Source organism: Erythrolamprus reginae, chromosome 5 (assembly GCF_031021105.1).
Source record: "Erythrolamprus reginae isolate rEryReg1 chromosome 5, rEryReg1.hap1, whole genome shotgun sequence".
NCBI lineage: Eukaryota > Metazoa > Chordata > Lepidosauria > Squamata > Dipsadidae > Erythrolamprus > Erythrolamprus reginae.
The window spans coordinates 94,790,815-94,803,472 of NC_091954.1; the positions used below are offsets into that span (position 1 = coordinate 94,790,815).

The window sequence follows — 12,658 nt, forward strand, 5'->3', positions numbered from 1 at the left end:
TAAACAATTCTGAAGGTTAAAATGATACCACTGAATATTTAACATTTGCTCAATCTAGTTCTGAATTTAGGAGAAAATAGTACTGCATATAGGAAGATTGATGAGTTTTCCTATTTGTACAAACTCTTATGAGATCATTTTAAAGACTGCTTAGTGATCCATATAATTTGGACACTACAACCTATATTTTACTTACTCACTAGTTTTAAGGCAAACTGCATCATAGGCTAAATATAGATTTTGTTAAAGAAAGCTGAACCTAAAGATCAACTTTTGATTGGGATTACAACACGTGGGGAAAGGAAGATTTCCAGATCCAAATTACAGATTTCCAATTACATGATTCAAAAACATCTATGCATCAATGTTGCACACAGGTTCTGTTACTTTAAAAAAATGTTAACAGAAATTTGCATTACTTTTAATTAAGACCTTAGCTGTCTGGTGTAATTATGCTATAGAAAAAGTTTATATGGGATTTTGTTCAAAATTAATCACTCTTTTTTCCCCCTCCTTACTCCTCACTCCAGTTTGTTTGGATGAAATCCAAATGAGGATTTATGTCAATTTCAAAAAATAATAATAACTGAAAACTAGAAACAAAGAAGACATAACATACTAAAACGAAAACATTTATCATCTGGCAGGCATTTTCAACAGCCATTATTATCAGGAAGTGTATAATTTATTTTCCTGTGCAATTTTCTCAATTTATTTTCTTGTGCAAAATTTTCATTTTATTTTTTGTTAAAAGTGTAACTATTTAATTACGGTAGGTGGAAAAGAATGCAAAATTAAATATCCACTATCTCTTAAAAAAGGGGCATAATGGGTCACAAATCCTCCCCCCCTTTTTTTTAATGGTTCTGTTTGTCTATGGATGATTCCCAGCTACAAATGCATTTACTGTTATGGAACTATTTTTCCATAAATTTGAACCATATAGGAACTGTAGCATATGCCTAAAACTGTATTAGCAAGTACAGTATAAAGAACAAAAAAAACCATTGCCAAAATATAGTAAAGCCCATTTGCTACTATCTATTTCAGTGATAGCAAACCTTTTTTGATTGGTGTGCCAAAAAGGAGGGTCATGGGGGGATCGCATGCGTGTGCCCACATGCATGACATATACCCCTCTCCCGAAACACAAGGGCACACCCGTTTCTCACTCTCTCCAGGCTTCTGAGCCTTTCTAGGAGCATGGGGAAGGTAAGAACGGCGTTCCCCACATAACTCTGAGGCCCTCTGGAGGCCCGAAAGTTGGAAAATAGCCATTTCTGGCCTCCGGAAAGCTTCCAGGGGGGTGGAGGCCATTTTTGCCCTTCCCAGGCTGTGGAACGTAGGGACAGCAAAAAAACGGACCTTCCCCACCTCCTCCAGAGGCTGCAAACAGGTTGTTTCCCAATTCCTAGTGGTCCCAGAAGGCCCAAAAATCACCTGGCCAGCACAGTGCCACTGATATGGCTTCGTGTGCCACTCGCGTGCCATAGGTTCACCATCACGGATCTATTTGATACGGTATAAACCAATTTTTAAAAAGTTATTTCTAGGTTGTAATTTGTAATCCCATTCACAAAAAAAGAAACATACATTGGTCATTTTTATACTTCATTTTTACATTTGTTCATCAGCCTTTGATGCAGAACTGGCTAGAACTTCATCTTAATCAATAACAGCACAAGGTGGCAGAGATAATTTGAAACTATTTCGCAAGACATTATGGGAAAGAATGAGAACCTCGGGGGGAAATGTATTTATATGGCAAATAGACTGTAAGTGTTACAAATGCAAAAAAAGCACCCACAGAAATTGTCATATCAGATTTTTAAAAAGAAAATAGAGTCATCTGAATAAAAATAAATTAAAATGGAACTTAAATTTAAATTTAAAAAAATATTACATAAGATAACAATCATAATTGAAAAAGGAGGAATAATACAAAATAAATATTTCAGAATGGAATAATTGGGCTGGAGGAAACAAGAGTGCTAAAGTCATACTGTAGCAATAGATTTGAAGGAGGGAAGATAGCAATTTTTATCCAATTTACTCATCCAATGAATCATGAAAATATGATTTGGTTAACTGGAGATATATTTCAAAGAGCATGATATCTTTTTCTTCAAGTGAGGAAGAATCGATAAAAAATATCTTACTCCTTTCATAGAGGCCTATTACATATTGAACGAAGGGAAGCCCTATCATTATACAGAATGAAGCAGTTAGCTTAGCCAGCAATTGCCAAGGTAGCATTTCTTTAGGAAGAGCTTCTGATAAAAAAAATTGGGAACCCAAAACATCTACTTTGCATGTCTGCAACTTGATGTGCCATAAGTCTGGTGAAAAACTTACTCCAATAGAAGAGAATATATGAGATTCAAGGTTGAACTATGGAGGTTTTGGTGCTCTTTGAGCTTGGTCATTGCATGCAGATGTTACGTTACCCAACCAGGTAACATCATCAGTGTGAAGTAAGCAACCAAATTCACAACGCGCCAAGTACTTTATACAGAAAGCTACTGCTTCTAGATGTTTATAGGCCTGTTAAAAGTAATGAAGGCACATCCCAGGATAATGCTGCAGGATCCAATCCATGTTAGTGACCGGGGCCAGAGGTTTAGTTTTCTAAGTTTTTGAACTCAGACTTCTCTGCACAAGAATCTGTGCTTTGGGATCCTTTAAGCATAGTATTTATGTGGTTTCTATTAAGCCAACAATTGAATAAGCCAGCCACCAACACCCCAATTGACAAAGCAAAAGCTACACACAACATAAAGAGCTGAGATGGCACAGCAGGTAGAGTGCAGTACTGCAGGCCATTCGGAGAGGGGCGGCATACAAATCTAATTAATAATAACAATAACAATAATAATAATAAAGCTGACTGTAGATCTGCAGGTCAGTAGTTCAAATCTCATCACCGACTCAAGGTTGACTCAGCCTTCCATCCTTCTGAGCTGGGTAAAATGAGGACCCGGATTGTGGGGGCAATATGCTGGCTCTGTTAAAAAGTGCTATTGCTAACATGTTGTAAGCCACCCTGAGTCTAAGGAGAAAGGACGACACCAAATAATCAAACAAACAAACAAACAAACACACACTCACATACATACATATATAAAGAATAGAATAGAATAGAATAGAATAGAATAGATTCCAGTAGAGAGAAGTCCCCTAAGCATGGGCTCCAAATTGAGTCTGAAAGCTCGGAAGACTAAACCTCTGATCCTGATGACTGACCCAGGTTGGATCCTGCAATCAAAAGGAATTCTTAAAATAAATTTAATCAAATTCAAGACTTCAATAGCAGCAGCCCTGATGCCTTCTGCAGGATGGCACAAAATGCCACCTCTCCGTAGCTTCATTAAATCCTGAGAAAATTATAAAAATGGCTGCCCAAGAGGGCCTAGCAAGGCCCTATTACACAGGAATAATCTGCTGCATTCTATGCCAGTGAAGGCATAGTAAGTAAGCATAAGCAAAGCAAGAAGCAAAGATCAATGGAGGCACTATTTTCTGTCTTTCTGAAACCCTACATTCTCTTGGTTTTCAATTATCTGTTTTGTTTCAATATGTCTCTTTCCTGACACCCTCTTTCCCTTTTCTCCTCATCCTCAGCTTTCCAGGGAAATAAATAATGATATTTAATTGGTTAATTTACCTTCACTAATTACCAGAATTATATATTTTTGAAAAATTAATTACCTTTATCATCCTCAGAGGTACCATCAGATTCGCTGAAAAAAATAAAATCAATTAATATTTAAATACATCAGATCTTTGTAGAATTAAATAGCATGAAATACATCATAATAAGAAAAATGAGTTTATTCATTCATACATTTGAACCATTTCTTTGTTGGCTATCATATAAAACCATATCATTGTAGATAGATTTGTTTTATAAACCTATGAATGAGACACTTGTTTAGCAAAAGTTCTATAGGGTCTTTAATCAACAATCCAAGCTCTATACCAGAGTTACTAGACTAAGGATTCAATTGAAAGCTGTCTCTAAAGCTGATTATTACATGAATGTGTAACTTTAATTTATGTGCCTCTCAAATGTTACACGACACATAGTTTTATATACCATCTGGAATAATTCATAGTAGGATTATTACTTATGTCAAGTTATCCTATGTTAGATTCTTCTTTTGAAGTGTTCCATTTAAAGACTTTTCATATTAAAAAATCCTAAGAATGTGCCACAATGACCATCAACACTTTGCATGGGGGGGGGGGGGGAACCAAGCATATACATGTAGCAATCTCATCTTCTAGTTTAGTTCCTACTTTATATATCTTACTGACCAGTTAAGTATTAATATTTAACAAGGAAAAATATCAATACAGATATAAACTTTCGACTATCTGACCAAAGAGTTAACAAAAAATATTTGAAATGCAGCATTTATACTTTCTATTTCAACAAACAACTCAATAATCATATTGAGTCTCAGTATGTTTTTAGAAAATAAATACAGTAGGCTTATAAAAACCTGACTATCAACTATGTTGACCAGATGGTCAGAATCCACACCTATTTTGTGTGGATAATACGGTGCAAATTATTCAAAGTCTAGAAAGATAAGAGAAAGACTCATACACTTTATTTTTCTTTGCATTCCATTAACTGTCTGACTGTTTCTATGAGATAATAACTAACAAGCTGCAAATAATAAAATATTCAATAATAATACTTTTTTACAAATTCAGTGTTGATATGCATTGAATGGAATTAATGGAATTAGTTTGAATTAATGGAGTTAATTTTAAGAAACTAAAACTTTGTCAAATATATATAGTACAGCCTATAATTTCATTTTCTAAAGCAATTTTATAATCTCATTTATTCTGTTTTAATTATTGTATATCTAGATTTAATTACTTGGGTTGTTATTTTTACTGTTTCATGCCTTAACCATGAAAGCCATCCCTTTTTCTTTTTGCCTAACACACCTTGCAAGATTGCTGTGAGGAAAATAGGAAGGGGAAGGATATTTATTTATTTATTTATTTATTTATTTTATTTTATTTATTAGATTTGTATGCCGCCCCTCTCCGTAGACTCGAGGCGGCTACCTTGAGTTATTTGTAAAAATAATAAAGGTGGAATGCAAACAAATAAACAAACAATGCAATGTTCCATATTTACCAGTACCTCCTCAATTTATATTATGAACTTACAAAGTTTAATCAGAAATTTAAGCCTACTACACAAACGTACAGCCACACAGGCTAGAGTTGTGAATTATGACCTTCTAATGAGATCACGGGATAACATGTACTGTAAAACTATTCATTTATGTGCCAAAAGAATAAGGAAACTACAGTACTTTTATTTTTGCTAAAACTAGCAATTTAAATGAATATATATATACTGTATACTGTATATATAAATTAATTTCTGCAGAAAAAGTAATGGATTTCATTACCGGTATGTTAAGTATTTATATTAAAAAAAATTAGAAAACATGCCTATCATTGGGTATCAGTATTTCAGTATTAATATCAAATTATGCCATTGTCTAGATACACCATTTTTTAATATAAAAAGCATGTTTCATAAGACTACAAATAGCATAGACAATGATTTATAGTGCACAAAATGGATTGAGCAAGTTGCAAAATAAAGGCCTTAATTTGTATGTTAAACATTAGGGGGGTTGGGAGGGAGCAAGAGATATTCTATAGTGCCACTTCTGTCATCTTATTGATTCTGACTATCCATTGTAGATTCCTGAGCTAGCACAAGATATGTGCTGTGGTATACCAATGAGATGCAAATAAACCTAAGAGGACATGCATAAGCGCACCATACTGTCCTATTGTCCTAATTTAACTGTAACTACTCTGCTCATGTTTATGTTTATATCAATACCTGCTATCTTGTACATATTTTGGCAAACAAATAAATAAATAATAATAAATAATATACTGATAGGTATGCATAACAGGTTTTCCTTGACATACAATCATTTATTAATTTGTTATTTTATTTTATTTTATTTATATGCCACCCAACTCCCAAAGGACTCTGGGGGCTTGACAGCAGAATAAAATATTAAAAACATCCAAAATATTAAAACAATTTAAAACCCATATATATCATTCCATGGCCGGATCTCAACAATTACAACCCAGAGATCAACGGGCCCCAGTCCTGCTGGAAAAGCCAGGTCTTAACAGCTTTTTGGAAGGCAAATAAGGTGGGGGCAGTCCTAAGCTTCAAAGGTAACTGATTCCAGAGATCCGGGGCAGCCACAGAGAAGCCTCTCTCCCACAGGCCCACCAGTCGACACTGTTTATTAGCTGATGTGAGTAAATTTGTAAATACAGTACAGTACCTTCAGTGAGTTTCCAAGGCCAAGGACAGATTTAAATCTGGAATTCACTTGTGCCAGTTCAACATTTAAGTATTACTGAGATTCTAAGCTCTTTTTCACAGGTAGGACTGGAGCACCTACATACCCTTCACTATGGAAGAGAAACGTGGCAAGAGAAAGCATAGAGGTGGGGAAATTCAGCCAGTCTAGATGTTAATGAGCATTGGTGGCTCAAACAGACCAGACATCCTTTCATCTTCCTCATAATTATAATTTTAAATGTTAGGAATCTGTTAAGATATGTTGTGTTTTGCTATATTTGCCTTAAACAGAATGTCAAAATTAATAATAACTGAAATGAAAAGGCAAGGAAGAGGAACCTGACTAGTTATCAAAAAACATTTTAAGGAAAAAAGAGGAAATTTGTTGAATTTGTACATGTTCATTTCTAGCTTTGTATATAGGTTTTCCTGCTACATATAATTTTTGCAAAATACATCAGGTTTTTCATGAGTTAGTATATATATTAGTTCTTTTCCTAGTTTGTGCATTTTGCTAAGTCTACAATTTTCTTTCAATTTCTTTCTCCATCTCAAGGTTTATTTATTATGTGCGTCTTTTAAGATGGAAGTTGAAGTGGAAAATTGGAAATATTTCCACTAAGATTTTATCTTGATTCCTTCTAATCTCCAATATCAGTTTGAATGGCTAAAGAAACAGTGTGATGATGTTCAAGAAGACCAATCTGACTTCAGATATTGTAGAAATTCAAAAGCAAAAAAAAATGTTGCTATAATCTGTGCATGTTAAGTGATGTATTTGATGTTTGCTAACAATTTTCCTAAAGGAAGTTACAATGATATATTAAAATTAATCTTGAAACAAGGATCCCAATTTTAAAGACAAAAGAACTTAGCTGGACCATTCAAGTTCTTTAAATGCTACCTATACATTCTGTTAACAGCCCTTACAAAACTTCATTTAAAAGCCACAATGTGGAGGAAATAACCCATGTGTTTTTTTTTAAAAAACAAACCCTGCCTTTATTTCCATCAGGAAACTGCATATGAGCTCAGGCTTTACCACACACCCCAAAACAAAAAACACCACAATACAGTAATAAGAAAAGGCGTCCATTAAGAAAAAATTTGGCTGCTGTCCAAAACCAAGAGTCGAATTTGCAACTGGCTGGGAAATCACCGAGGAGCAAGAGTGCAGGAAAATAGAAAGAAAAAAAACCCAAAAACATAAACATAACAGATCCAGGAAGAAAGCAAAGGCACAATTACAGTTTTCCCGAGGGAGGGGAGGGGGGCAGGGAAAAGTAAAGAAGGTGGAAGGGGAAGCAGAAGGGGGAGGAAGAGAAGTAGGGAGAGTGAGAGTGAAGGAATAAGAAGGTAGGAGAGAGAGAAAGCAAGGGGAATGCAAGAAAGAAAAAGAAGGGGCAGATTGATTGTTGCTCTAAGGGCAGAATAAGATATGGATTTTTGAACATTTAATAAAAAATTATGTATGCAGGTATTTATCTATATATTGCATTGCATTGTATTTATTGCACTGTATTGTATTTATATGCTGCTAATTCCAAAAGGACTGAGAGGCTAACAACAGTCACAAATACAGTACAACAATAATTTTTAAAAAACGGTAAAAAATACAATAAAATCAACAATAAAAATAATTTTAAAATATCATTAAAAACATGGCATACATTACAATCAATCTAGTTCTAATTAACATAGTGTAACTATGTATGTTATTTACATGCATATTAACCTCTATGAGGAGAAAAAAAATTAAAAATGAGGGGGGGGGATCACTGTTTTTTTTAGTAGTATTTACATATGGGCTCTGGCTTATTTTCGAAGTAGCCAAGGGGGAGTTTTATGTTTTTCAACACTCACTCGCTTTGAGAAAAAAAAACAACAACAATTAACCGCAATCAAGTTGTAAAACCGCCCAGAATCGCCTCACAAAATCCAGAGGCGGGCGGCAAACGCACATTAAAATAAAGAAGCGCGCACGGCTCGTCTTCTGGCCCGCCCCGAACCAAAATGACAGACACAAACAGGATGCCCCCCCCCCAAAGAAGCGATTGGGGTCGAGACCTGGAAAGGGGGGGGGGAGCTTTCCCACGTGTCAGAGCAAAAGGGACGCCGAGCTGCAAAGGGGCGTTTCCTCCGCTCCGCCCGTCAACACACACACACACACACAGATACAAAAACACGCACGCGCAGCCTCTCTCGGATGGAGGGCTGGCCGATTCTTCGGGCTTTATCTTTCTGCACAAGAGCGTCGCCTCCTTTCTCCCCGGTTTAAAAGCCACCCGTCTTTCTCGCGCTGCGGCGGACTGGCCGGCTGGCCTCCAAAGTTTCCCGCCTGTTTTTTTGGTCTCCAATACCTGCCGCCTTCTTCCCTCACACCCATACAAACACACCCACCTCCGCTCTCGTGCTTTATGCAATGGCGCCCTTCCTTTGTTGCAAGCACTGAGCGGAGCGGCTCCAGGCGCTCAAGGGGAACGGGGGGGGGTGGGGAACCGATGCCAGGCAGGCATGAAAAGCGACCCGCTCGCCCTGGCGCATCTTTTTTGGCGGGGGGCCTCGCGGGCGAAGTTCGATTTTACCCCACACACAAACGCGCGCGCGCACCCCGCACGCTCGCGACGCTTCCAAAGCTCCGGGCCGCCGCGTTCCGTTGGTTCCCGCTCTCGACCCGGGAGAGACTCACCTGCCCTGCTGCACCTGCCCGCTCTCCTGCTCGCTGGCCATCCTCGGACGCAGAGCCACAAGCGCGCTTGAACATGGAACGAAGCGGCCGAGAGCCGGGGCGCTGATTGGTGGTTGATCGGCGGCTCTGGGGAGAGGGGGGCGGGGGGCCCTTCAGCCGGAGGAGAAGCGGCAGGGGGGGGGGAGCCCTTCCCAGAACGTGCCGCGGCAGCGCTTAGGCGAGACGTGCCAGGGAAGCGAAAGGGAGGGTAGGAGAGAGAGAAAAGGCGCCAAAGCGCTCCGGAGGTGCTGAAAGAGAGCAGCGCAGGTCTCCGTGGCGCGGTTTTTTGTTGTTGTTTTTAGCCCAGCTAATGGCCTGAACGGCTACGTCTGGTCTCAGGTTATTGAGGGAAAACTCAATCCCAAAATCTTCAACCTTATATTATCTACAATAGACCTCTCCCCTTTTCTAAGAGGTCTGTAAGGGGCGTGCCTAAGTGCACATTTGTGCCTACCGTTCCTGTCCTAATGTCTTTTTATCTTTTCTATCTCTACTTTATACTTATGTTAAACATACTACAATACAATATTATATTTGTATGACAAAATAAAATAAATAAAATAAAACAAACGCTCTCGTTGTCTAGTCCTCTTTGAGGAGATTTTCTGAAGGTAGCGCTGGGGGAAACCGGATGCCGGCCGGGCGGGCGGTTGCTTTTTGAGTTCGCAGGGACAGCAAAAGCACCAAAACGAAACGGCAAATTTAAACTTGTGTTTTTAGAATGAGCAGTCGGTCTTCTGCCCAGTTAATAATAATAAACGTTTATTCACCAAAGGGCATAACGATAGACCATATGCAATTCATAAAGACAAACAGCAAGGGTCATTAAATAATGTATACATTTATTTATTTATTTTGTCCAATACACAATGAGGGTTTTAGTGGGTATATATCAATATACACATAGTAAAATACATGATGAAGGTTATAGAGGAGATACTCATAGTAAAATATATCCAAGAAATAATAGAAAAGAAGATATAGGAATAGAATATATCAATGAAAGAATAGAAGAAGAGATACAGTATAGGAATAGAGGAAAGGTATAGGAGATATAGGAGAGCAAATAGGACAGGGGACGGAAGGCACTCTAGTGCACTTGTACTCGCCCCTTACTGACCTCTTAGGAATCTGGATAGGTCAACCGTAGATAATCTAAAGGTAAAGTGTTGGGGGTTTGGGGATGACACTATGGAGTCTGATAATGAGTTCCACGCTTCGACAACTCGGTTACTGAAGTCATATTTTTTACAGTCAAGTTTGGAGCGGTTAATATTAAGTTTAAATCTGTTGTGTGCTCTTGTGTTGTTGTGGTTGAAGCTGAAGTAGTCGCCGACAGGCAGTATGTTGCAGCATATGATCTTGTGGGCAATACTTAGATCGTGTTTAAGGCGTCTTAGTTCTAAACTTTCTAGGCCCAGGATTGAAAGTCTAGTCTCATAGGGTATTCTATTTCGAGTGGAGGAGTGAAGGGCTCTTCTGGTGAAGTATCTTTGGACATTTTCAAGGGTGTTAATGTCTGAGATGCGATATGGGTTCCAAACAGATGAGCTGTATTCGAGGATGGGTCTGGCAAAAGTTTTGTAAGCTCTGGTAAGTAGTGTGAGATTGCCAGAGCAGAAGCTACGTAGGATTAGGTTTACAACTCTTGAAGCCTTCTTGGCTATATTGTTGCAGTGGGCTTTGGCACTTAAATCTTTTGTTATTAGTATACCAAGGTCTTTAACTGAGTGGGGATTATCTGTGATAATTTGATTATTCAGTTCGTATTTGGAGTTCAGATTCTTCTTCCCAATGTGTAGGACAGAGCATTTGCTAGTTGAGATTTGGAGTTGCCATGTGTTAGACCACTCAGAAACAGCATCAAGGTCTTTTTGGAGAGTAGTTGTGTTATCGGTGGTGTTGAAGAGTTTTACATCATCGGTGAAGAGGACACAGTTGCTTGTGATGTAATCGCAAAGGTCATTGATGTAGAGAATGAAGAGCGTTGGTCCCAGTACACTACCTTGGGGAACACCGCTTTTAACTGGGACGGGGGTGGATATCCTATTTTGACCACTTGTTGTCTGTTTGACAGGAATGCTGTAATCCAGCTGTGGAGGGATCCTGAGATGCCATAGGATTTGAGTTTTAGGAGTAGTTTGTCGTGGACCACTGAATCAAAGGCTTTGCCTTTGATTCCACTCACTTAAATCCCACTCACCCAATCCCCTCACTTACAATGGCAGCATCTGTAACAGTTTATTGTTTGTTTGTCTGTCAAAACATGTACAAGATAGCAGGTGTCATTATAAACATCTATCTATCTATCTATCTATCTATCTATTATATTTATTATATTTATTATACAGTATTTATATGCCGCCCAACTCCCAAAGGACTCTGGGCAGCTTCCAACAAATAAAAACAATTTCCAAAACAGTATAAAACATTAGTAAAACCCTATTAAAACACATATATTTGGACAGGGAGTCTCTACTCAGCCACTCATGCCCTTATCACCTCCAGGTTCGACTACTGCAATGCTCTCTGCATGGGGCCACCTTTGAAGAATGTTTGAAAACTGCAAATTGGGCAAAATGCAGCCGTGCGAGTGGTCATGGGCCTCCCAAGGCATGCCCATGTTTCTCCAGCACTCCGCAGACTGCATTGGCTGCCGATTGGTTTCTGGATGCAATTCAAAGTGTTGGTTATGACCTATAAAGCCCTACATGGCATCGTACCAGATTACTTGTGGGACTGCCTCCTGCCATATAAGTCCCAGCGACTGCTTAGGTCCCAGAGTTGGCCTTCTCCAAGTCCCATCAACTAGACAATGTCACCTGGCGGGACTTAGGAGAAGAGGGGGGAGGCCCTCTGGAATCCACTCCCCCCAGAGATTCATACTGGCCCTACCCTCCTCGCCTTCTGTAAGTCTGAAGACTTATTTATGCTGCCAGGCTTGGGGCCATTAGACTTTAGCCCCCTGGCCAACGAGTGTAATGTATGTTTGTTGTTTGAATGGGACTGAGTGAGTTTTAATGTTATTGGGGGGTTAAATTAATTAGTTAATGACTTGGATATAGGATATTTACATTTTTTTCTTTTATATGTTGTAAGGTGCCACGAGTCCTTAAGAGAGGGGTGGCATATAGATCCAATCAATCAGGCTGGTAAGGTGGAGAGGACATGAATCTCTGGGGGCAGTTAGTTCCATAGGGCTGGAGCCACCACAGAGAAGGCTCTTTCCCGGGCCCCGCAAGCCAATATTGTTTGACTGATGGGACCCAGAGAACAACCCTGTGTGTTCTTATTGGTCACTGGGGGCCATGCAGCAGAAGGCAGTCCCAAAGATATTCTGGTCCTGAGCCATATAAACATAAGCGAAGTAGGTATAGGTAAATTAGGACAATAGAACAGTACTTGAAGATTCAGGTGAATTCCTTATGGAGGGGGAGTGTAGAGTCACTGGAAGAATTTGGCTGGGGACAACCTGTGACCAACATTTGTCTGAACTGGGCCTCTTAGGACTTGAATGGCACCCTCCAAGGAATTCCAGGGCTGTAGAAAACTAAGAA

The 12,658-nt window shown here is 38.9% G+C and overlaps 1 protein-coding gene across 2 annotated transcripts in view; it reads right to left on the reverse strand.

The window, feature by feature from the left end:
* Positions 1-9,200, reverse strand: part of LOC139168128 (NACHT, LRR and PYD domains-containing protein 1b allele 2-like) — a 37,852-nt gene extending 28,652 nt beyond the window's left edge. The window contains exons 1-2 of one of the 2 annotated variants that reach the window (XM_070753536.1): positions 9,063-9,200; positions 3,709-3,740 (exon numbers count right to left, since the gene is read on the reverse strand). In XM_070753536.1, the coding sequence (XP_070609637.1) occupies positions 3,709-3,740; positions 9,063-9,103 (73 nt within the window). In that variant the 5' untranslated portion in view covers positions 9,104-9,200. The remainder of the gene's footprint in view (positions 1-3,708; positions 3,741-9,062) is intronic. The other variant, XM_070753535.1, reaches the window with a different exon arrangement.
* Positions 9,201-12,658: the final 3,458 nt, after the last annotated feature.